This window comes from Schistocerca serialis, chromosome 10, assembly GCF_023864345.2.
Source record: "Schistocerca serialis cubense isolate TAMUIC-IGC-003099 chromosome 10, iqSchSeri2.2, whole genome shotgun sequence".
In the NCBI taxonomy this organism is placed as follows: Eukaryota; Metazoa; Arthropoda; class Insecta; order Orthoptera; family Acrididae; genus Schistocerca; species Schistocerca serialis.
Window position 1 is genome coordinate 194,515,257 of NC_064647.1, and position 26,612 is coordinate 194,541,868.

Consider the following 26,612-nt stretch of genomic DNA (forward strand, 5'->3'; position numbering starts at 1 on the left):
TGATCATTGCTTGTACAGCCCTCTCGCAGTGTCCGGAGCAAGTATGGTGGGTCTGACACACCGGTGTCAATGTGTTCTTTTTTCCATTTCCAGGAGTGTATATAAATGACCTAGTAGATAGTGTCGGAAGTTCCATGCGGCTTTTCGCGGATGATGCTGTAGTATACAGAGAAGTTGCAGCATTAGAAAATTGTAGCGAAATGCAGGAAGATCTGCAGCGGATAGGCACTTGGTGCAGGGAGTGGCAACTGACCCTTAACATAGACAAATGTAATGTATTGCGAATACATAGAAAGAAGGATCCTTTATTGTATGATTATATGATAGCGGAACAAACACTGGTAGCAGTTACTTCTGTAAAATATCTGCGAGTATGCGTGCGGAACGATTTGAAGTGGAATGATCATATAAAATTAATTGTTGGTAAGGCGGGTACCAGGTTGAGATTCATTGGGAGAGTGTTTAGAAAATGTAGTCCATCAACAAAGGAGGTGGCTTACAAAACACTCGTTCGACCTATACTTGAGTATTGCTCATCAGTGTGGGATCCGTACCAGATCGGTCTGACGGAGGAGATAGAGAAGATCCAAAGAAGAGCGGCGCGTTTCGTCACAGGGTTATTTGGTAACCGTGATAGCGTTACGGAGATGTTTAATAAACTCAAGTGGCAGATTCTGCAAGAGAGGCGCTCTGCATCGCGGTGTAGCTTGCTCGCCAGGTTTCGAGAAAGTGCGTTTCTGGATGAGGTATCGAATATATTGCTTCCCCCTACTTATACCTCCCGAGGAGATCACGAATGTAAAATTAGAGAGATTAGAGCGCGCACGGAGGCTTTCAGACAGTCGTTCTTCCCGCGAACCATACGCGACTGGAACAGGAAAGGGAGGTAATGACAGTGGCACGTAAAGTGCCCTCCGCCACACACCGTTGGGTGGCTTGCGGAGTATAAATGTAGATGTAGATGTAGATATAGGAGAGTGGTGCGACCTATCCTTGAGTACTGCTCGAGCGTTTGGGATCAATACCACGTCAGGTTAAAGGAAGACATTGAGGCAGTTCAGACGCAGGCTGCTACATTTGTTACCGCCATGTTCGAACAACACGTAAGTGCTACGGAGATGGTTTGCGAACTCAAATGGGAAAATCCATGGAGGTGACGTTCTTTTCGAAGAACAGTATTACGAAAATTTAGAGAATCGACATTTGAAGCTGACTGCAGAAGGATTTTGATGTTGCCAACATACAGGGTGTCCCCATAAAATGTATACGGTCTTTTACAGCTCATAACTACAACATCTTTTTTCCCTTTATCAGGTGCGGCAGCTTGAAAAACGGCTGAAGGCAGTCTGAATCTTGGGCAACGTAAGTTCATTCTGAGGTGATACTGGAAGACTGAGAACGTAAGTGAAGTGCAGAGATATTTAAGAATGAAGTTTCAACGAGATGTACTAACGAGACTCACAATTACTCGTTAGTGACCTAAGACTGAGGAAGAAGGAGCTATCCAGAATGAAGTAGTTGAAAGCAGCCACTGAAAACGAATGTGCCAAAAGACCAACTGCAACGATTAGGAAGGTGTTGGATTCCATCGGTCAGCATTATCAGTTGCTTCTGGACCACAATGACTAACAATTTCAACACATTCGATAAATGGATTGCCTTTACATTTGTTCACATTATATTGTATTTTGAATTTTTTTTGTACCTTAATAAATGTTAGTGCACTGGCATAAAAAAATATACACATTTTTTGGGACACCCTGTGTATTGCGTGTAAGGACCACGAAGATACGATACGAGAAATTAGGGCTCACACGAAGACATACAGACTGTCGTTTTTCCCTCGCTCTGTTTGCGAGTGAGACAGGAAAGAAAATGAATGGTAGTAATACAGGTACCCTCCGCTACGCGCCGTACGGTGACTTGCGAATTATCTATGCAGATGCAGATGTAGACTACTGGCCATTAAAATTGCTACACCAAGAAGAAATGCAGATGATAAACGGGTATTCATTGGACAAATATATTATACTAGAACTGATATGTGATTACATTTTCACGCATTTGGGTGCATAGATCCGGAGAAATCAGTACCCAGAACAACCACCTCTGGCCGCAATAGCGGCCTTGATACGCCTGGGCATTGAGTCAAACAGAGCTTGGATGGCGTGTACAGGTACAGATGCCCATGCAACTTCAACCGATACCACAGTTCATCAAGAGTAGTGACTGGCGTATTGTGACGAGCCAGTTGCTCGGGCACCATTGACCAGACGTTTTCAATTGGTGAGAGATGTGGAGAATGTGCTGGCCAGGGCAGCAGTCGAACATTTTCTGTATCCAGAAAGGCCCGTACAGGGCCTGCAACATGCGGTCGTGCATTATCCTGCTGAAATATAGGGTTTTGCAGGGATCGAATGAAGGGGTAGAGCCACGGGTGGTAACACATCTGAAATGTAACGATCACTGTTCAAAGTGCCATCAATGCAAACAAGAGGTGACAGATGTGTAACCAATGGCACACCATATCATCACCCTGGGTGATACGCCATTATAGCGATGACGAATACACGCTTCCAATGTGCGTTCACCGCGATGTCGGCAGACACGGATGCGACCATCATGATGCTGTAAACAGAACCTGGATTCATCCGAAAAAATGACTTTTGCCATTCGTGCACCCAAGTTCGTCGTTGAGTACACCATCGCAAGCACTCGTGTCTGTGATGCAGCGTCAAGGGTAACAGCAGCCACGGTCTCCGAAGTGATAGTCCATACTGCTGCAAACGTCGTCGTAGTGTTCGTGCAGATGGTTGTTGTCTTGCAAACGTCCCCATCTGTTGACCCAGGGATCGAGACGTGGCTGCACGATCCGTTACAGCCATGCGGATAAGATGCCTGTCATCTCGACTGCTAGTGATACGAGGCCGTCGGGATCCACCACAGCGTTCCGTATTACCTTCCTGAACCCACCGATTCCATTTTCTGCTAACAGTCTTTGGATCTCGACCAACGCGAGCAGCAATGTCGCGATACGCTAAACCGGAATCGTGATAGGCTACAATCCGACCTTTATCAAAGTCGGTAACGTGATGGTACGCATTTCTCCTCCTTACAGGAGGCATCGCAACAACGTTTGACCAGGCAACGCCGGTTATGTGTGAATGCTCTAAAAAGCTAATCATTTGCATATCACAGCATCTTCTTCCTGTCGGTTAAATTTCGCGTCTGTAGCACGTTATCTTTATGATGTAGCAATTTTAATGGCCAGTAGTGTAGATGTAGATCCCGAAACACTCTGTTCATTCTTTTGTGAATGTCTTTCACGGTCTCGTTCTCAGAACATAGGAACTCTGCAACGGCTCCTCACTTCGGACAAACACCAAGTTCAACAGCCATCTAGATGGAGGACGACCACAGCGCGAATTTCAGGAACAGGTTCAATTAAATATGAATATAAGTGAGGACAATGCCGCTATGACCACCATGCATAGTAAAGACATAGAACAAAAGTTGAATTTTCGAAAGAATGGTTGTGGATTTCTTTTGGAGCGACCCTCGTAAATGATGTCACTGAAGCAGCTTGTCCGAAAGCCGCGCTTCCACGTGCAACTCATTAAGTGGTGCCTCTCAAGGGCTGTCACGGTAATTGCGTGTGCAAACACGCATGGTCGTGTGACCCCAGTGACGCCACATTTAGCAGAGCCACTGAAAGATAAAAGTCGTTTTAACTTTGTGACATCACCTTCCTTACCCTCGAATTTACAGAATGTTCTTCAAACCAGTCACGAACAAGTTTGGTGTGGTGACATGGCACATTGTCATTCACAAAAATTTCATAGTTGTTTGGGAACAGGACGTCCACGATGGCCGCAAATAGTCTCGAAGTAGCCGAACATAGCCATTTAAGTCAATGATCGGTTCAGTTGGACCACTGGTCCCATGAAACACCATTATGGAGGTGTTACCGGAGTGCACTGTGCCTTGTTGACAACTTGGGTCCGTCTCCAAGTAGCTCAGCATTGCTATTTAAGTCAATGATCGGTTGAGTTGGACCAGTGGACCCATTAAACGCCATTATGGAGGTGTTACCATTATGCACAGTGCTTTGTTGACAACTTGGGTCCAAGTAGCCGATCATAGCGATTTAAGTCAATGATCGGTTTAGTTGGACCAGTGCTCCCATTAAACACCATTATGGAGATGTTACGAGCTTCCACAGGGCCCTGTTGACAACTTGGGTCCGTCTCCAAGTAGCCGAACATAGCCATTTAAGTCAATGATCGGTTCAGCTGGACCAGTGGACCCATTAAACGCCATCATGGAGGTGTTACCATCTTGCACAGTGCTTTGTCGACAACTTGGGTCCAAGTAGCCGATCATAGCGATTTAAGTCAATGATCGGTTTAGTTGGACCAGTGGTCCCATTAAACACCATTATGGAGATGTTACGAGCTTCCACAGGGCCCTGTTGACAACTTGGGTCCGTCTCCAAGTAGCCGAACATAGCCATTTAAGTCAATGATCGGTTCAGCTGGACCAGTGGACCCATTAAACGCCATCATGGAGGTGATACCAGCTTGCACAGTGCCTTGTTGACAACTTGGGTCCATAGCTTAGTGGGGGTCTGCGCCACTCTCGAACTCTACCGTCAGCTTTTACCAACTGAAATCGGGAGTCATCTGGCCAGGCCGCGGTTTTCCAGTCGCCTAGGGTGTAACCACAATCGTCGCTAGTCCTAGAGAGGCGCTTCAGGCGATGTCGTATTGTTAGGAAAGACGGGCACGTACGTCGTCTGCTGCCATATCCTATTAATATCAGATTGCACCACACTCTCGTAACTCATACGCTCGTCACACGCCGCACATTGATTCCTGCGGTTGTTTCACGCACTGTATCTTGTCTGTAGCACTGAAAACGCTACGCAAACGCAGCTGCCCTTGGTAGACCGCGGTGAGAAGTAATCGCTGATATCTGGTATTCGCGACACACACTTAACACTGTGGATCTCGGAATATTGAATTCTACAACGATATCCGAAATGGAATATCCCCTGCGTCTAGCTCCAAGTACCACTCCGTCTTCAAAGTCTGTCAGTTCCCATCATGCGGCCACAGTCACGTCGCAAACTTTTTCACATCAATCACCTGAGTATAAATGAGAGCTCTGCCAATGCACTGCCCTTTTATACCTTGTGTACGCAATATTACGGTCATCTGCATAAGTACCTATCGCGCTCCCGTGAATTTTGGGACCTCAGTGTTGCCCCGATGTAACTTGTATGTCTGAACACACTCTGAAAAGCCAAATAACCTGGTACACCTGCCTGATATTGTGTAGGGCCCCCGCGAGCACGCAGAGGTGCCGCAACACGACGTGGCATGGACTCGACAAATGTCTGAAGTAGTGATGGAGGGAATTGACACAATGAATCCTGCAGGGCTGTCCGTAAATCTAAAACAGTATGAAAGAGGCGGGTGGAGATCTCTTTGAACAGTTGCAAGGCATCCCAGATATGCTCAATAAGGTTCATGTCTGGGGCCAGCGGAAGTGTTTAAACTGAGAAGAGTGTTCCTGGAGCCACTCTGTAGCAGTTTTGGACGTGTGGGGTGTCGCACTGTACTGCTGGAATCACCCACTTCCGTCGGAATGTACAATGGACATGAATGGATGCAGGTGATCAGAAATGATACTTACGTACGTGTCACCTGTCAGACTCGTATCTAGCCGCATCAGGAGTCCCATATCACTCCAACTGCACACGCCCCACACCATTACAGAGCCTCCACAAGCTATAACAGTCCCCTGCTGAAATGCAGAGTCCGTGGATTCATGAGGTCTCCATACCCGTACACGTCCATTCGCTCTATACAATTTGAAGCGAGCCTCGTCCGACCAGGCAGCCTGTTTCCAGTCATCAACAGTCCAATGTCGGTGCTGACGGGCCCTGGTGAGCCGTAAAGCTTTGTGCAGTGCGGTGATCAAAGATACACGAGTGGGCCCTCGGCTCCGAATGCCCCTATCGATCGCGCGGAGTGGCCGCGCGGATATCGATTATGTTTTGTTGAATGGTTCGAACGCTGACACTTGTTGATGGCCCAACATCGAAATCGCAGCAATTTGCGGAAGGGTTGCACTTCCATCACGTTGAACGATTCTCTTCAGTCGTCGTTGGTCCTGTTCTTGCAGGATCTTTTCCCGGCCGCTGCGATGTCATAGATTTGATGTTTTACCTGATTCCTGATATTCAGGGCACACTCGTGAAATGGTCGTACGGGAAAACCCCCACTTCATCGCTACTTCGGAGACGCTGTGTCCCATCGCTCGTGCACCGTCTATAACACTACGTTGATAACCTGCTATTGTGCCAGACACTTGTTGTTGTCTTGTATAGGCGTTGCCGAGTGGAGGGTCTCAACCAGAGACTTCGTCGACTCTGTGACGGTCTTGGCTGCAGATTTCTAGACTTGCGCTATTGGATGGGGAATTGTAGGACGCCCCAAGATAGGTCAAGGGTGCACTACACAAAGGAAGCGGCTATTCGGGTAGCAGAGTACTTGTGGCGTGCACATGGGGGTTTTTTAGGCTAGGCAGTAGTGCGAGGTGTCCTGGTGAACACTCACCTGTTGACCTGCAGGCACGGAAATCAGGACGCGCTCAGTGTAAAGACACTTCAGCTATCAAGATATTAGCAGTAAATTTTCAGAGTGTTCGGAATAAAGTTCCTGAATTTACTGCCCTCCAGGAAGCGTGTGGCGCGCAAAATATTCTCGGGACTGAGACCTGGCTGAACCCTGAGATAGGAAGTTCTGAAATATTTAATGCGGCTTGGAACGTGTATCGGAAAGACAGATTAGACATCGTAGGAGGTGCTGTCTTCACTGCAGTTGACAAAAATATTTTGTCTACTGAGGTCGACGTAGACTGTGATTGTGAAGTTATCTGGACACGTTTAACAGGGCTAGGGGAAATAAAAGTTGATTGTGGGGTGTTATTACCGGCCACCAGGTTCCACCGGGACAGTTCTAGGATCATTCAAAGGGAGTTTACATTCTGTATCGCAGAAGTACCCGGATCATGCTATATTAGTCGGAGGCGACTTCAACAAACCTAGTATAGACTGGGATGTCTATGGATTCATTACAGACAAGCCGCCGTGTGAATTACTTTTGAACACATTATCCGAAAACTGTCTTGAGCAGCTAAATCGACAGCCAACGCGTAATGGAAATATTTTAGATCTGGTAGCCACGAACAGACCAGACCTCATCGACGGTGTCAGTGTTGAAACAGGGATTAGTGATCATGATGTTGTCATTACGGCTATGGTTACGAAAGTTAAAAAGTCGGTCAAGAAGGCTAGGAGAGTATTCTTACTAGGAAGAGCAGATAAGCAGTTGTTAGCATCCCACTTAGTAAATGAATCGACTTCATTTACTTCCGGTACGATGGACGTGGAAGAATTATGGGCAAATTTTAAACACATTGTAATCACGCATTGGACAAGTATGTGCCAAGAAAGTGTGCTACGGACGGAGAAGACCCACGGTGGTTTAACAGCGCAATTCGGAGAATGCTCAGGAAGCAAAGGCAGTTGCACTCGCGGTACAAGAAAGATTGGGAGAATGAGGACAGGCAAAAGTTAGTAGAGATTCGTGCTGCTGTGAAAAGAGTGATGCGCGGAGCATTCAACCACTACCACCGTCATACCTTAGCAAAAGATCTTGCTGAAAACCCAAGGAAATTCTGGTCTTACGTAAAATCGGTAAGCGGGTCGAAGGCTTCCATCCAGTCACTCACTGATCAGTCTGGCCTGGCAACGGAAGACAGCAAAACGAAAGCTGAAATTTTAAATTTAGCATTTGAGAAATCTTTCAAGCAGGAGGATCGTACAAACATACCGCCGTTTTGAGTCTCGTACAGATTCCCGTATGGAGGACATAGTGATAGACATCCCTGGGGTTGTGAAGCAGATGAATGGGTTGAAAATAAAAAAATCGCAAGGTCCTGATAGGATTCCAATTCGGTTTTACAGGGAGCACTCTACTGCATTGGCTCCTTACTTAGCTTGCGTTTATCGCGAATCTCTTGCCCAACATAAAGTCCCGAGCGATTGGAAAAAAGCGCAGGTGACGCGTGTATATAAGAAGGGTAGAAGGACGGATCCTCAAAATTACAGACCAATATCCTTAACATCGGTTTGTTGCAGGATTCTCGAACATATTCCAAGTTCGAATATAATGAATTTCCTTGAGACAGAGAAGTTGCTGTCCATACATCAGCACGGCTTTAGAAAGTATCGCTCCTGCGAAACGCAACTCGCCCTTTTTTCACATGATATCTTGGGAACCATGGATGAAGGGTATCAGATGGATGCCATATTCGTTGACTTCCGGAAAGCGTTTGACTCGGTGCCCCACTGCAGACTCCTAAATAAGGTACGAGCATATGGGATTGGTTCCCAAATATGTGAGTGGCTCGAAGACTTCTTAAGTAATAGAATCCAGTACATTGTCCTCGATGGTGAGTGTTCATCGGAGATGAGGGTATCATCTGGATTGCCCCAGGGAAGTGTGGTAGGTCCGCTGTTGTTTTCTATCTATATAAATGATCTTTTGGATAGGGTGGATAGCAATGTGCGGCTGTTTGCTGATGACGCTGTGGTGTACGGGAAGGTGTCGTCGTTGAGTGACTGTAGGAGGATACAAGATGACTTGGACAGGATTTGCGATTGGTGTAAAGAATGGTAGCTAACTCTAAATATAGATAAATGTAAATTAATGCAGATGAATAGGAAAAAGAATCCCGTAATGTTTGAATACTCCATTAGTAGTGTAGCGCTTGATACAGTAACGTCGATTAAATATTTGGGCGTAACACTGCAGAGCGATATGAAGTGGGACAAGCAGTTGTGGGGAAGGCGGATAGTCGTCTTCAGTTCATTGGTAGAATTTTGGGAAGATGTGGCTCATCTGTAAAGGAGACCGCTTATAAAACACTAATACGACCTATTCTTGAATACTACTCGAGCGTTTGGGATCCCTACCAGGTCGGACTGAGGGAGAACATAGAAGTAATTCAGAGGCGGGCTGCTAGATTTGTTACTGGTAGGTTTGATCATCACGCGAGTGTTACGGAAATGCTTCAGGAACTCGGGTGGGAGTCTCTAGAGGAAAGGAGGCGTTCTTTTCGTGAATCGCTACTGAAGAAATTTAGAGAACCAACATTCGAGGCTGACTGCAGTACTATTTTACTGCCGCCAACTTACATTTCTCCGAAATACCACAAAGATAAGGTAAGAGAGAATAGGGCTCGTACAGAGGCATATAGGCAGTCATTTTTCCCTCGTTCTGTTTGGGAGTGGAACAGGGAGAGAAAATGCTAGTTGTGGTACGAGGTACCCTCCGCCACGCACCGTATGGTGGATTGCGGAATACGTATGTAGATGTAGATATAGATCTGACAACTGCAGCAGACACTTGTTGTTGTCTTTTATTGGCGTTGCCGACCACAACACCGTATTCTGCCTGTTTACATATCTCTGTATTTGAATGTCTTTGGCACTTCATTGTAGTTAAGAATGACGTGCTGTGTTCTGTTTGTTCGGAAGTCTTCAGTCCAGTGACAAACCGGGGCTGATATTTTCTACGTCGGTATTGTGTTCGCTACGCTGCAGAGCAGAACTCTGCCGAACGCTTTCTGGAAATAGAGAACACGGCATCAACCTGTGCACCTAAGTGTAGACTATCTGGTGTCTGGCGATACGAGGACCAGTTGCGCAACGTCCACCGCGAGTGCTGGAAGGTGACTGGCCAGGCGACATTTTGAGGTAGAAGTCACGTCTGTTAACTGCCGAATTTTCGCTCGAGCGTATCTATGGCAGAGTGTCCGCCTGCTGACAAGACGTGGCGTACGAAGCGGCGGTCTGCTCGTCACTCAGGAGCGGACGTGTGGCTTTGCGCCCCCTCGCTGCGGTGACGTAACATCACACGCGGCTGCCGTTTAGCAACAGGTGGCGTGTTAGGATGCTAATGCGGCGAGCGGGAAGCGAAGCGGAGACCAGAGTAGGGGCCGATCAATGAGGGCGAGACGTGTGTGATGGGCCGACCACACACCGCCCCTGTCCGTCAACACCGTACACTGTACACGGTAAAGGCGGTACTGTCGTAGAGGTTCCATCGTTGGGGGGGGGGGGGGGGGGGAGGGGTGTAATGATGCAACTGCACCTCCATAGCACCCTAAGACGTAGCGACCAGCAGGAAAGAAGGCAATGCCTTCTGCGAGTACCAGCAACCCCACCGTCGATTCTTTAAGGAATACAATTCCCATGCATAAGGCTAGGTGTCGACAGGATGTGTCAGTATGGGGCAGACCGTCGCAGGTTGTCGTGTGTCACGTTATCTCGCTAGAACAGAGAGTACTTCGTTCACGACGTCGTCCGGTGAAATCCGCGCATTCGTCCTTTCGCCTGGAGAGGTTGTCATGTCTTTATCTGATTTTTTTCTCTATATATGTATAGGAAACACCAGGGCTTACTACACGGAGAAACAGAAAACGAAGCAACGATGGGTGAATGAAGCAATGGCTGAATTATGTCTGGAAAATTTGCTCACTTACATTTTTTTGAGGGGCGTTTGATAAGTCCGTGCAAAATCCGAGAGATGGCACCACCAGCGCGTATCGAGGTCATGTTTAGTTAGTAGCATCTTTGGAAAGAACGCACACCAAGTTTCACCATATTGGTCTATTTCTTTGTGTTTGGCATTCGTGTGAATGAAGGAAGTTGAGTGATAGTCAAAAAATTGACGAAAAAGAATTTCGTGTGGTGATTGAACATCACTTTATGAATGGCAAAACGCCCTAAGGCTATACACCCAGACGAGTAATTTAAAGGAGGGCCTAAACACAGCTGAGAAGATGGAGCATGCAGTTACGTAAAGCAACGAGGAGGACGGACCCACCTGGCAGAAAAGCTGCTCAGCTAGTACAATCTGTAAATCAGAACGAACTGTCGACTAGCTGCCATTTTCAAACTTATGGCACCCTGTTGTACTGAAAAAACACTCTGTGAAGGTTTAAATAACCCACAGTTGTTCTGGAACGAAGAAATACGGAAATACTGCTGAAGTTGCAGAATGGTGTCTTCATTTCCACACAAATTTTCTGGCCGATTCCACAGTTTTATGTGCATTATCAAGTTGACGCTTTGTTTGAAATTTGGTAATCTTATGTCTTTCAGTTCGGTAGCACTGTTTGTACTACACGGTCATATTGCTATGAACTCATGCTGTGGATTATCTTCCATGTGTGTAATTATGTTTAGTACCCGCTACTTGGACAACGACTGTCCTTTACTACATTTCACTGAAGACGAAATTTGTTTCTCCTTGTCCGACAAGGATGATATAGTACTCGGCTCGAAGCCCCACAGTTAGAAGAATATCAACCATGGATAATTTTCCAGCAAGATGAAGCAACCCCCCCCCCCCCCCCCAAAAAAAAAACACACACACACTGGGCTTTGAAAGTGCATGATTTCCTGGATGAAACATTTCTGGATCGGTGGATTGGAAGGAACAGTCCAACACCCTGACCACCCTGCTCTCCAGTCATTACGCCCCTTGACTTTTTTTTCTGGGGCTACATCAAGGACAGAGTCTTCGTCACACCAGTTGCTGACGTCGACGAACTGAAGGCTAGGATACAAGCCGCTGTGGGTACTGTGACAGTATACACGATACAAAACACCTGGTGCGAACTGGAATACCACCTCGACACTCTCCGAGCTACCAAGGGAGCACACGTTGAGGTTAACTAACGTAAGTAGTCTTAAATAAACTACACTCCTGGAAATGGAAAAAAGAACACATTGACACCGGTGTGTCAGACCCACCATACTTGCTCCGGACACTGCGAGAGGGCTGTACAAGCAATGATCACACGCACGGCACAGCGGACACACCAGGAACCGCGGTGTTGGCCGTCGAATGGCGCTAGCTGCGCAGCATTTGTGCACCGCCGCCGTCAGTGTCAGCCAGTTTGCCGTGGCATACGGAGCTCCATCGCAGTCTTTAACACTGGTAGCATGCCGCGACAGCGTGGACATGAACCGTATGTCCAGTTGACGGACTTTGAGCGAGGGCGTATAGTGGGCATGCGGGAGGCCAGGTGGACGTACCGCCGAATTGCTCAACACGTGGGGCGTGAGGTCTCCACAGTACATCGATGTTGTCGCCAGTGGTCGGCGGAAGGTGCACGTGCCCGTCGACCTGGGACCGGACCGCAGCGACGCACGGATGCACGCCAAGACCGTAGGATCCTACGCAGTGCCGTAGGGGACCGCACCGCCACTTCCCAGCAAATTAGGGACACTGTTGCTCTTGGGGTATCGGGGAGGACCATTCGCAACCGTCTCCATGAAGCTGGGCTACGGTCCCGCACACCGTTAGGCCGTCTTCCGCTCACGCCCCAACATCGTGCAGCCCGCCTCCAGTGGTGTCGCGACAGGCGTGAATGGAGGGATGAATGGAGACGTGTCGTCTTCAGCGATGAGAGTCGCTTCTGCCTTGGTGCCAATGATGGTCGTATGCGTGTTTGGCGCCGTGCAGGTGAGCGCCACAATCAGGACTGCATACGACCGAGGCACACAGGGCCAACACCCGGCATCATGGTGTGGGGAGCGATCTCCTACACTGGCCGTACACCACTGGTGATCGTCGAGTGGACACTGAATAGTGCACGGTACATCCAAACCGTCATCGAACCCATCGTTCTACCATTCCTAGACCGGCAAGGGAACTTGCTGTTCCAACAGGACAATGCACGTCCGCATGTATCCCGTGCCACCCAACGTGCTCTAGAAGGTGTAAGTCAACTACCCTGGCCAGCAAGATCTCCGGATCTGTCCCCCATTGAGCATGTGTGGGACTGGATGAAGCGTCGTCTCACGCGGTCCGCACGTCCAGTACGAACGCTGGTCCAACTGAGGAGCCAGGTGGAAATGGCATGGCAAGCCGTTCCACAGGACTACATCCAGCATCTCTACGATCGTCTCCATTGGAGAATAGCAGCCTGCATTGCTGCGAAAGGTGGATATACACTGTACTAGTGCCGACATTGTGCGTGCTCTGTTGCCTGTGTCTATGTGCCTGTGGTTCTGTCAGTGTGATCATGTGATGTATCTGACCCCAGGAATGTGTCAATAAAGTTTCCCCTTCCTGGGACAATGAATTCACGGTGTTCTTATTTCAATTTCCAGGAGTGTAGTAACACTAACCTATGTAATGGCATCAAATTTAAATTATTATGTCAAACGATTATTCTGTAATAATTTCTTATAATCAGGGCAAGACTTAGTGCTCACCCTGTATTAAAAAAAAAAAAAAAAAAAAACGCTGCGGCTGGTTGCCACAGTGCAGTAGGGTAGGCACTACAGTGGAGCAGGTTAGAGAAGGAAAGTAGTGGAGTGTAGTCACCTGTACGACGGAGAGCAGGGGGTTGGTGGCGTCCAGCGGCGACGTGGGCTCCGGGCTCTGGCTTGCGGACAGCAGGCGGCCACCCAGCAGCGACCCCGGGGATGCCTTCCCGCTGGCACTGCAACGTGACAAACACTGTGCTGTACCCAGGTTCCCAGCTGTCCACGTCAACCTCTGGCTCTGCGCACCCTTTCCATCAGCTGCCAGCACAACTCCAAAACAGCAAAGTTCTAGGCGAAATTGGACAGACACCTGTGTCCTGTGCGAAAAAGCGAGGTAGACACGTGCCGTGTTGCCTTGTCTCCTCATGCCAGCCAATGAAAGGCAAGTGACCCTGGCAGCTGTGGGCACACTCACCGATGACTGATCACCTGGCACGGCGCGTCACAGTGGGCGCAGCGACCCACACCCGAAGCGGCCAGTTGAAGCCTAGATCGTCATTTCCATCGTCCAAATCCCAGAACCCATCTGCACCATATTAGACGAATTTCTGCTCAAAATCAAACATGTGTACTCCAGTGAAAGCAAATCATGGGCGGACTACTCCAGTAAGCCTATTCAGTGTCGTTTGGTCGCTGTGCCGATCAGTTCGGTAGGTAAATGCCCCGAGCAGTAGCATTATTGCAGTCGAACCTCTGTGCAATTCCGTAAGCCATTAGGTAGTGAGTCGATGCGGCTCCTGATAAAGCGAGGTAGGCCCGTGCCATGTTGCCTTGTCTCCTCGTGCCAGCCAATGAAAGGCAAGTGACCCTGGCAGCTGTGGGCACGCTCACCCGACGACTGCTCAACCGGCACGGCGCATCGCAGTGGGCACAGCGACTCACACACGAAGTGGCCAGCTGACATGACTACCAAACACCATATTATATTGTTTTCCACTGTAGGCGCAGGAAGAGCCCTCACAACTTTGCCAATGCCGCCATGGCAGCTGAATTGTCAGTCCCTATCCCCTTTTGATTAGACCCATGTCCCAAGAAGTTAAGAGTTGTTAAAACCTAGAAGAAAAAAAAAAAACCAACCGTTGCATATGATTACTGATAAGAAATGTCCAGCAGCAAAAATGAAATTTTCACTCTGCAGTGGATTGTGCACTAATATGAAACTGCCGGCCAGAGTAGTCGAGCGGTTCTAGGCGCTTCAGTCCGGAACCGCGCGACTGCTACAGTTGCAGACTCGAATCCTGCTTCGGCATGGATGTGTGTGATGTCCTTAGGTTAGTTAGGTTTAAGTAGCTCTAAGTTCTAGGGGACTGATGGCCACAGCAGGTAAGTCCCATAGTGCTCAGAGCCATTTGAACCATTTGAACCATTTAATATGAAACTTCCTGGTAGATTAAAACAGTATGCCAGACCAAGACTCAAACTTGGGACCTTTGCCTTTCGTGGGAAAATGCAGTACTGACTAGAAGTGTTAGTCTTGGTTTTAGGCGCTTCAGTCCGGAACCACACGGATGCTACAGTCGCAGGTTCGAATCCTGCCTCGGGCATGGATGTGTGTCATATCCTTAGTTAGGTTTAAGTAGTTCTAAGTCTAGGGGACTGATGACCTCAGATGTTAAGTCCGATAGTGCTTAGAGCCATCTCTGTTAGTCTTGCAAGTTTCGCGGGAGAACTTCTTTGAAGTTTAGAAAATAGGACACGAGGTACTTGCGGAAGTAAAGCTGTGAGGACGAGTCGTGAGTCGTGCTTCGGTAGCTCAGAGCACTTGCTCACGAAATGCATACGCCCCGAGTTCGATTGTCAATTCGGCATGCAGTTTTAATCTGACAGGAAGTTTCATTGCTCAACTGATACAGTCATTTCATGACTTGTTAGACGAAAGTATCTTGAAGGGCAAAGGGATGGCTGTAGGTCTCTGATGGGCCCTCATGTACGTCCACAGTTCCTCAACCAAATTATGGGCTGGCTCCTTGCTCAGTCTGTACCTCATCACAAAGTTGCTCTCACACATTTCAAAGGGATTTATCTGGTTGCACAGACTGTGTTCCTAAATCTCATAGCGCCGCATTTCCTAAAGCCCTTTGCCTGCCTTTGTCACTCTTGCCTTCTTCTTAACAGTACCATCCACATTTTGTTCACTTCCACGATGCGCAATAACATTTATGAACTCGTTTTCAAATCAGATAAGTCCTGGTGATTCTTCAATAAAAGATAATCACTAAATCCAAAATTAAAATTTACTCACTATTTCTAAAATAACAGATTATCTCTACAATCAGAGCCAACCGAACCAAACAAACGGCCTTACTGACACCTTCATCTTGTCTGAAACTACTGGAAGGATCTGGGAAATGTTAGGGCCCAAGATCTGATGAAGGGAAACTAATAATCTACATTGCCCTATGGTGGAAACCAATAGCACGATTTTGTGTGCTAAAAGAAAGAATTGTGCGATACTGGTGTGTGGGAGCTATGTAAGTGTATATATGATGTAAATGTGAGAGCAATGGGTTCGTGCACTGTGTGGGGTCCTGTTGTGTATGTTGATGATGAGAGAGATGAAAACCACAGCCTACTCCCTCCAACGGCAATGACCGCTGGGCTCAATGACTCCATCTTGCAACTAGAAAAAATAGTATACATATAAAAATCTTGCAATGATTTGGCAGTAGTCCCCGCATCAGCAGAACTAAGTTATCAATAAAGAAAGCTAGTGAAGTACGGGATTTTTCACTCTCCTTGTCAGAAAAGTTCCAGGACAGTTTTTTTTTTTTTAATTTCCGAGCTAGCAGTACTAAAAAGGAACAAATTTTGTTGCTATGTTACCTAGTATATGTGCGCCCTTGAAATGACCTTCGCCATGTTTCCTCGCAAACTCAGTAGGTGGCAGGGTTAAAGAAACACACTGTTTGGGTTCTTAGCACATTAGTTACGGTGACGCAATGGCTGCTGATTGTCGGCCAAGCGTGAACATTAAGTTCTGCGTTAAGCTCGGGAAAACCGCTAGTGAAATATGAACAATGATAAAAGCATGCATATGCTGGAGAGGCACTTTCAAGAAGTCGTGCTTTCGAACTGCACAAAAATGTTTGGTTGAAGGCAGGGATTCTGCGAGGATCCGAGAGTTAGTTTCCCGTCTGCAGCCCATAGCGATGCAAACGTGGAGCGTGTAAGGCAGTTATTACAAGATCATCGTGAAAATAATTTGCATCGTGACGTGTGTCGTAAGCTTTTACACTGAAAGTTAGGGAAAGGGAAAATGTTTCAAATGGCTCCGAGGACTATGGGACTTAACATCTGAGGTCATCAGTCCCCTAAACTTAGAACTACTTAAACCTAACTAACCTAAGGACAGCACACACATCCACGCCCGAGGCAGGATTCGAACCTGCGACCATAGCGGTCGCGCTGTTTCAGACTGAAGTGCCTAGAACTGCTCGGCCACAGCGGCCGGCGGAAAAGGAAACTTAGTGCAAAACTCGTCCCTCACACGCTAACAGATGAACAGAAAGAGGAAAGTAATTTCCACACATTCCTATCAAAGATTGTCGCTGGAGATGGAAGTTGGTGCGAGCAGTATGAGTCTCGCACGAAGCGTCAAAGTCCAGAATGGTGGGATCACGAATCACCAGCCTTGAAAAAAGTCAAACCACAAAGTTCGTGTACAAAGTCAATGTTGATCACATTCCTTGATATTAAGGGATTATTTGACCACGAGTATGTTCCTTCATGACAAATAGTGAGCCAAACTCCTTACATCGAAGTCTCGAAACGTTTGCAAGAAGCAATTCGGCGTCGCCGCCCCGATCTGCGTCATTTTCAGGACTGTTTCTTACTGCATGACAATGCAACACCCCTATAATGCTATATCTGTTACTGAGTATATGGCCAGATATTCTGTTGTTGCCATCCCACATCCGCCATATTCGCCCGACCTCTCGCCTAGCGATTTTTTCTTATTTCCGCGGCTGACAGGAAAGATTTGTCAAGACGTCGAAGACATCCAATGGGCTGTGACGAATGAGCTTACAAGCGCCACAGTTGAAAATTTCTCTGCTTGCTTCCAAGATCTCCAGAAACGTTGGCAACCGTTCATACAGGGTGAACATTAATAAAACTGAAACTTCCTGGCAGATTAAAACTGTGTGCCGGACCGAGACTCGAACTCAGGACCTTTGCCTTTCGCGGGCAAGTGCTCTACCGACTGCGCTACCCAAGCACGACTCACGGCCCGTCCTCACAGATTTACTTCTGCCAGTACCTCGTCTCCTACCTTACAAACTTTACAGAAGCTCTCCTGCGAATCTTGCAAGACTAAAACTTCTAGTCAGTAGCGCATTTTCCCACGAAAGGGAAAGGTCCCAGGTTTAAGTCTTGGTATGGCACACAGTTTTAATCTACCAGATAGTTTCATATCAGCGCACACTCCGCTGTAGAGTGAAAATTTCATTCTATTAATAAAACTGACAAATTGTAGGGACGGATTCCACACTGGAAATAGAGGAAGAAAGGTGCTATGAACATGAGTCTGGAAACGCATCGTTGCCACGGCAGATGGCACTGAAGAATGACAGTTCTTCTGACCACGCACCGTGTGTTCCTTGTTTGTTTGCAGGCTGTATGATTATTGTAGCATACTGTAAGCAGCAGAATGGTCCAGTATTCAATATCAGGAACAAGCCACGGTGGTGTTTATCTACGCCCAAACAGATGGAAACGGTTGAGAGGAAGCACAGCTGTACCAAAACAAGGACCCTCACAGACACCAGCCACTTCGAACATTTCAAGCTTTCTTCGGGTTTGTGTAATCATGGGTCCTTTCAGACGGACGAGCATGCAGGCTGGTCGTGGACTGTGCGTATAGCAGACTTGTAGGACTGGGATCAACAGGATATTGAGACGAACCCTAGTACAAGCTCCAGGCAAGAGGCCTGCCAACATGGCGTAGGCCAAAGTACGATTATGTGTATCCTGCAAGACAACGGATACCACCCCTGTCACCTGCAACAAGTGCAAGGATTATCAGAAATTGATTTCCCTCTACGGGTAGCATTTTGTCGACGGTTTCTGCACCAGGCCATCACAATTACGGGATTTCCGTCATCAGTCCTCTCTACCAAAAAAAGCAACCTTTATCTGAACTGGCATCATCAATCTACATAGTCGTCAACTGTGGACTACAGACAATCCTTGGGGAATGCTTGAGGCAGCTCATCAGCATCGGTTCAGCACCAATGTATGGGCAGTGATTCTTGGCGACCACGTGCTTGGACCAGTTATTATTCCAAAATGCCTTGATGGAGGAAGGTACCTCGACTTCCTGAAGAATACTCTGCTAGGCTGCTTGAGGACGTGCCTTTGGCAATGGGGTTATTGTTAGATTTATTTGTTTTCGTCAGATTGATTTAAAGTCTTTAATTGCGTATTCTTCTGTTGCTCATATAAGAATGGTTATTGGAGGATTGATAACTATGAATTTGACAGGTTATGTGGTTTCTGCATGACAGAGCACTACCCCAGTTCGCTGACACAACAGCATCTTGCCTGGACATTGGATCACTCATGGAGACCCTGTAGCATGTCCTGCAAAATCACTGGATTTAAACCTCCTGGATTTTCACCTTTGGGGGCATCTGAAAAGTGTTGTGTATGCTGAACTGGTCCGTCTCGAAAGCTGAGAGGTCAGCATGGCAGTCTGTCAAGCCAAGGGGCCCGGGTTCGATTCCCGGCTGGGTCGGAGATTTTCTCCACTCATGGACTGGGTGTTGTGTTGTCCTCATTATCATTTCATCATCACCAGTGGAAGGCACCGGGAAGCCACAACTGGAATCATTTCCCTAGACGCTCAAGTGGTGGACCTCTCTGACGAGGCTTCCCCCATGACAAGGCCTGCCGTAAGGCAGAACACAAAGTTAGTTATGCTAAACCGGTTCCTGATGTGCAGTCCCTTCAACAATGTGTTCACAATATCAGTGACACTATTCAGAGAAAAGTGCAGCAATCCACGATGTGACTTGGTAACACGTGTATTGCATCCGTTGGAGGAAACTAAACATATGATGCGACATGGATGCAATGTAGCTCTGTACCATGTTCTCGGGAGATTTGTTGTCACTGCACATGCACCGTCTTTTTTTGCGGCCACATGTTCACAAGACCGTTTTCCCTCCATTTCCAGTCAGATATCCGTTCCACAAGTTTGTTGGTTTTCTTAATTTTCGCTCTGTATGTACAAAATTTTGCCATCGTTTGGTTGAAGAGCACCATTATGGTTCTGCCAGCGGTCCCATCAGCAGAATGAAATGATAACAAAGAGAGAGGTGAGGTTGGGGGTTTTTTACGCAGACAGCGACCGAAAGGTGGCGCCACTCACCTGTGCGTGCGCTGGCCGCGGTTGTTGTTCTCGTCGCCCCTGGCGGCGGGGGCGCCGGGCGCGGGGGCGGTGCTGGAGGCGGCGGACGAGGCGGAGGCGGACGAGGAGGAGCAGGAGGAGCCGGGCAGCGGGGCCTGCGCCTGGCCCGAGCTCGAGTCGGGCTTGGAGCTCTCCTCGGCGCGCATCGCCAGCCCCAGGTCCAGGTCCAGCTCGGCCACGCAGCTCTCCAGGTGGCGCAGCAGGCGCTGCTTGAGCGACGCGTGCGGCTCGGGCGGTGCCAGCACCACCTCGGGCGACTCCAGGAAGCGGCCCACCTGCCGGACCGTCGATCGCTCCGTCTCACACTCCAAGATACACTGAGCGTGTGCGAAAAATTGAAGCAAAGCACCTCGCATCGCGCTTATGTACGAGGGGCGTTTGAAAAGTCTGTTCAAAAATAAAACCTACACTACTGCCCATTAAAATTGCTACACCAAGAAGAAATACAGATGATAAACGGGTATTCGTTGGACAAATATATTATACTAGAACTCACATGTGATTAAATTTTCACGCAATTTGGGTGCATAGATCATGAGAAATCGGAACCCAGAATAACCACTTCTGGCCGTAATAACAGCCTTGATACGCCTGGGCATTGAGTCAAACAGAGCTTCGATGGCGTGCACAGGTACAGCTGCCCATGCAGCTTCAACAGAATACCACAGTTCATGAAGAGTAGTGACTGGCGTATTGTGACGAGCCAGTTGCTCGGCCACCATTGACCAGACGTTTTCAGTTGGTGAGAGATCTGGAGAATATGCTGGCCAGGGCAGCAGTCGAACATTTTCTGTATCCAGAAAGGTCCGTACAGGACCTGCTACATGCGGTCGTGAATTATCCAGCTGAAATGTAAGGTTTCGCAGGGATCGAATGAAGGGTAGAGCCACGGGTCGAAACACATCTGAAATGTAACGTCCACTGTTCAAAGTGCCATCAATGCGAACAAGAGGTGAGCGAGACGTGTAACCAATGGCACCCCATACCATCACACCGGGTGATACGCCAATATGGCGATGACGAATACACGCTTCCAAGGTGCGTTCAACGCGATGTCGCCACACACGGACGCGACCATCATGACGCAGTAAACAGAACCTGCATTCATCCGAAAAAATGACGTTTTGCCATTCGTACACCCAGGTTCGTCGTTGAGTACACCATCGCAGGCGCTCCTGCCTGTGATGCAGCGTCAAGGGTAACCGCAGCCGTGGTCTCCGAGCTGACAGTCCATGCTGTTGCAAACGTCGTCGAACTGTTCGTGCAGGTAGTTGTTGTCTTACAAACGTCCCCATCTGTTGACTCAGGGATCGAAACGTGGCTGTACGATCCGTTACGGCCATGCGGATAAGAAGCCTGTCATCTCGACTGCTAGTGACACGAGGCCGTTGGGATCCAGCACGGCGTTCCGTATTACCCTCATGAACCCACCGATTCCATATTCTGCTAACAGTCATTGGATCTCAACCAACGCAAGCAGCAGTGTCGCGATACGATAAACCGCAATCACGATAGGCTACAACCCGACCTTTATCAAAGTCATAAACGTGATGGTACGCATTTCTCCTCCTTACACGAGCATCACAACAACGTTTCACCAGGCAACGCCGGTCAACTGCTGTTTGTGTATGACAAATCGATTGGAAACTTTCCTCATGTCAGCACGTCGTAGGTGTCGCCAGCGGCGCCAACCTTGTGTGAATGCTCTGAAAGGCTAATCATTTGCATATCACAGCATCATCTTGCTGTCGCTTAAATTTCGCGTCTGTAGCACGTCATCTTCGTGGTGTAGCAATTTTAATGGCCAATGCTGTAGTCTCCTTTTAGATTTATACACTTCGTGCAACGCTGTTCTAATTTGTTGATTCCTTCAGAATAATAGGAATTATCCAAGTCTGCAGAAAAGCTATTAGTTGCTGCAACCATCTCCTCGTTCGAATAAAATCTTTGTCCTGCCAGCCATTTCTTCAAATTGGGGAACTAACAGTGGTCCGAGGGAGCCAAGTCTGGAGAATAGGGGAGATGTGAAACGAGTTGGAATCCTATTTTCATTAATTTTGTGACCACAACTGCTGAGGTGCGTGCTGGTGTATTCTCGTGATGGAATAGGACTTTTTTGCGGTCCAATCACCGGCGTATTTTTTCTTTGCAGCTCGGACTTCAAACAGTCCAATAACGATGGCTAATATGCATCTGTAATAGTTTTACCCCTTTCAGGATAGTCGATGGGGATTATCCCTTGCGAATTCCAAAAGATAGTCGCCATAACCTTTCCGGTCGAAGGAATGGTCTTCGCCTTTTTTGGTGCAGATTCTCCCTTAGTAATTCATTGTTTAGATTGTTGTTTGGTCTCAGGAATATAGTAATATATCCATGTTTCATCGACAGTGACGAAACGACGCATAATGTCCTGCGGATTATTCCTGAACAGCTGCAAACCATCCTCGCAACACTTCACACGATTTCGTTTTTGGTCAAGCGTGAGCAATCGCAGAAACCATCTTGCGGATAGCTTTCTGATGTCCAAATGTTTATGCAAAATATTGTGTACCCGTTCATTCGAGATGCCCACAGCACTATCAATCTCACGCACCTTAACTATTCTGTCATCCATCACCGTATCATGGATTTTGTCAATGATTTCTGGAGTCGTATCCTCCACAGGGCGTCCAGAACGTTGAGCATCACTTGTGCCCATATGGCCACTCCGAAAATTTTGAAACCACTTATAAACTGTTCTAATCGAAGGTGGAGAATCACTGTAATTTTTATCAAGCCTCTCTTTAGTCTGCTGAGGCGTTTCATCTTTCATAGAGTAATGTTTAATCACCACACGAAATTCTTTTTCGTCCATTTTTTGACAATCTCTCTACTTCCTTGACTCACACGAATGCCAAACAGAAAGACATAGACCAGTATGGCCGAAACTTGGTGTGCATTCTTTCCAAAGATGCTACTAACTAAACATGAACATCTCTCGGACTTTGCACGAACTTTTCAAGCACCCCTCGTAAGTGAGAGACGGAAGCGAGCAAAAACGTACATTGGGTCACAGTTATCTCATGACAGATGTGCTCTGATCCAATAGCTAGCTGTAAATAGTTTCAGTTGTGGCCGAAAGGTGTCAGCGCCTCACGGACTATGAAACTGTCAAGTAGTAGTAGTTGTTGTTTTGTGGTCTTCAGTCCGAAGACTGGTTTGATGCAGCTCTCCCTCTATCCTGGGCAAGCCTGTTCATGTCCAAATAAGTACAGCAACTTATAGCCTTCTGAATCTGCTTGCTTATTCTTCTTGGTCTCTCTCTACAACTTTTACTTTCTACACTTTTTCAGTACCAAGTCCATGATCTCTTGACGTCTCAGAATGCATCCGATCAACCTATCCCTTCTTCTAGTGGGTTATGCTAGAAATTTCTTTTCTCCCCGGTTCGACTCAGAACCTCCTTGTTAGTTACATCCCCTACCCATCTAATCTTGAGAATTCTTCTAGCACCACAATTCAGAAGCCTTTATTATTTTCTTATCTAAACTGTTTATAGCCCATATTTCACTTCCATACACGTGTACAATCCATATAAAAAAGACTTCCTAATAGTTAAATGGATAAGATTCGTCAGACAAAAAGATCCAGTAGCAGATATCCGGACTACATGTTGAGGGAGATGTTAGTCCTGTATGCTTTGATAAACACTTATGTGTAGGCTATAACAAATGTTACATTTTTTTGCACATGGGCGTAGTGTGGCAGGTTAGCAGAGGTTGGTCATTTATCATTGTTTCTTTCTCTCCCCCAGGAAAAATTTGGCGCAGTGTGGCACACCAACGGAGGTGCCTGCGACGAACGTTACCAAGGAAGAGCAATAGGGTGTGATATACGAGGGCGGTTCAGAAAGTAACCTCCGATTGGTCACAGTGCGGGTTGTGGGGGGAGTAACGACGCCATCTGTGCGTTTACGCACTCAACAGGTCAGTCGGCATCAAGCCGTGGTCGTGTGAACGTCGTACCTGCGCTAGTTTAGTTTTTGTGGCAGTTTGAAATGTGTGCTGCAATAGAAAACCCCGCCAAATGTGAAGTGCGTGCTGTCATAAGGTTTTTTACAGCCAAAGGATATTCTGCAGCAGCTATTCATCGTGAACTTTGTGCCGTGTACGGACCAAGAGTTATGAGTGAAGGAGTTGTCCGTGAATGGGTACGTTTATTTAAAAGTGGACGAGAAAACGTTCATGATGAAGAGAGGAGTGGTAGACCATCATTGGTGACTGACGAACTCGTTCAGACAGTTGATGCAAAAGTTCGTGAAAATCGACGTTTCTCAATGTTGGAGTTGTCTACTGGTTTTCCACAGATTTCTAAGACTCTCTTGTACGAGATAGTGACAGCAAGATTGGGTTACCGTAAGTTCTGTACACGATGGGTGCCCAAAATTCTTACCGACCACCACAAAACTCAAAGAATGGCCTCTGCATTAGACTTTCTGTCACGTTATGAGGACGAAGGAGAACCATTGTTAAACAGAATCGTGACCGGTGACGAAACCTGGATTAAGTACGTGAACCCTGAGACAAAAGAACAATCAAAGATGTGGGCACATTCAAATTCGCCTACCAAACCAAGAAAAGCCTCGCAAGATTTTTCTGCCAGAAAACTGATGGCAACGGTGTTTTGGGATGCCAAAGGGGTGTTGTTGGTTGAATTCATGGAACGTGGTACGACCATTAATCAAGACGTGTACTGTGAAACAATAAAAAAGTTACGACGGGCTATACAGAACAAACGCCGTGGCATGCTGACTTCCGGTATCGTTTTTTTGCACGATAACGCCCGTCCTCACTCTGCTCGCAGAACAACGGCCCTTCTTGAGTCCTTCAAGTGGGACGTTATCAACCATCCACCTTACAGCCCAGACCTGGCGCCAAGTGATTATCACCTCTTCACGCATTTGAAGAAATGGCTCGGGTCACAGCGGTTTGATGACGATGAAGAGCTCAAAGATGCGGTCACAGGCTGGCTCCAGGCACAATCGGGTGATTTTTATGCAGAAGGAATTTCAAAGCTTGTGAAGAGATACGATAAGTGCCTCAATCGCTATGCAGACTATGTAGAAAAATAGTGCAAAGATGTAGTTGTAAGATGTATATATTAAAATATTTTTATTTAACTTGGTGTATTTTTTTAAATCAACCGGAGGTTACTTTCTGAACGGCCCTCGTACTTTGTTTGCGGTGAAGGTGTCCATCCAGCGGACATACACAGGAGAATGCAGAGTATGTATTGTGCGAACTGTGTTTGAGACAAAACAGTGCGCAAGTGGTGTCAGCATTTTCGTCATGGCAAGGAGACACTCACGGATGATGCTCGCAACACGGGCGGGTGACGAATCATACTCCCGATGAGACAGTTGCTGTTGCTGACAATTCCATTCGAACTGGTACACAGGTCACCTTGGGTGTCATTACTGCTCAAGTACAGGTTTTCCATGGCAGTGTGCATACCATTGTGTGCAATAAACTCGTTTACCAGATCGTTTGTGCTCTGTCGGTCCCCAAATGTCTATCTGAGCAACAGCGACACAGGAGAATAGGAATATCACTGAAACATTTGACGTGTTATCAGAACGAGATCGGCGATTTCATTTCCAAGATGATTCCTGGAGATGAATCCATATGCGTATTGATTCAACCGGAATACAAGCGTGAGAGTATGCAGTGGGAGCATGCAGTTTCACCTCAACCAAAGAAAATCCTTTCCACAACATTAGCTGGTAATATCATGTTGACTGTGCTTTTCAGCGAGCAGGAGCCTCTGCTAGTGGAGTTCCTCCTCAAAGATACAATAAACGCGAAAAAAATAGCGCGACGTTCTCCGTCGAGAATAAACGCTGGGGTAACCTTACAATTGGCATCATCTTATTGCACGACAATGCTTGGCCTCATGTTGCGAAACAAACGCACGGTCTTTTGGCGTCGTGGAAGTGGGAAGTGGTAGACCACCTTGCATATAGCCCTGGCTTCAATCCCTGTGATTTCCACGTTGCTAGGCCACTAACGCAGCACCCTTGTGGCGCCACTATGGATCAGAAGAAGAAGTGAAGCAAGCTGTGACAGAGTGGTTGCATACTCTACCCAAAGCGTTCTTCTTCCAGGGCACTGTCCGCAGCTCGTGGTCGTGCGGTAGCGTTCTCGCTTCCCGCGCCCGGGTTCGATTCCCGGCGGGGTCAGGGATTTTCTCTGCCTCGTGATGACTGGGTGTTGTGTGCTGTCCTTAGGTTAGTTAGGCTTAAGTAGTTCTAAGTTCTAGGGGACTGATGACCATAGATGTTAAGTTCCATAGTGCTCAGAGCCATTTGAACCATTTTTCCAGGGCATTAATCATCTCGTACCAAGGTAGGAGCAATGACAATGGTGTTGTAAGTTCAGCAACTAAGAGATGATTATAAGGAAATTTTACAATTATCCTTATTGTTCCTCAGTGATGGAAGACGTGCTATCGCGTCATTTCGAGCTTCCAGTCGAAAGCATCATGATCGCTGGATGGCGAAAGGTATTTATGCAATGGAAATATTTCTTTACCAATTTCAATTTAAATTAACACAACAAGAAGTCCAAAATATAACTGACTTGGCTTTGTCTGTCAGTCTTGTTTAACAGAGAGTGAAAAGAAGCGCATATTTGTATCGGAAGTCCTTACGATGATATCAGACATATTACTCTCCTCAAGAATTATCTCGCAAAAGTGTAGCTAATAAAGCAATAAGAGTCCTTGCAGGTGTCTTTGGTTTCCCTCTGA

At 47.2% G+C, this 26,612-nt stretch overlaps 1 protein-coding gene across 1 annotated transcript in view; it reads right to left on the bottom strand.

The window, feature by feature from the left end:
* The window catches only part of LOC126424676 (transcription factor HES-1-like), a 416,528-nt gene that overhangs the window by 17,495 nt on the left and 372,421 nt on the right, over positions 1-26,612 (bottom strand). Inside the window, exons 4-5 of the mRNA XM_050087405.1 lie at positions 19,788-20,101; positions 13,476-13,593 (exon numbers count right to left, since the gene is read on the bottom strand). Coding sequence (XP_049943362.1) covers positions 13,476-13,593; positions 19,788-20,101 — 432 coding nt within the window. The remainder of the gene's footprint in view (positions 1-13,475; positions 13,594-19,787; positions 20,102-26,612) is intronic.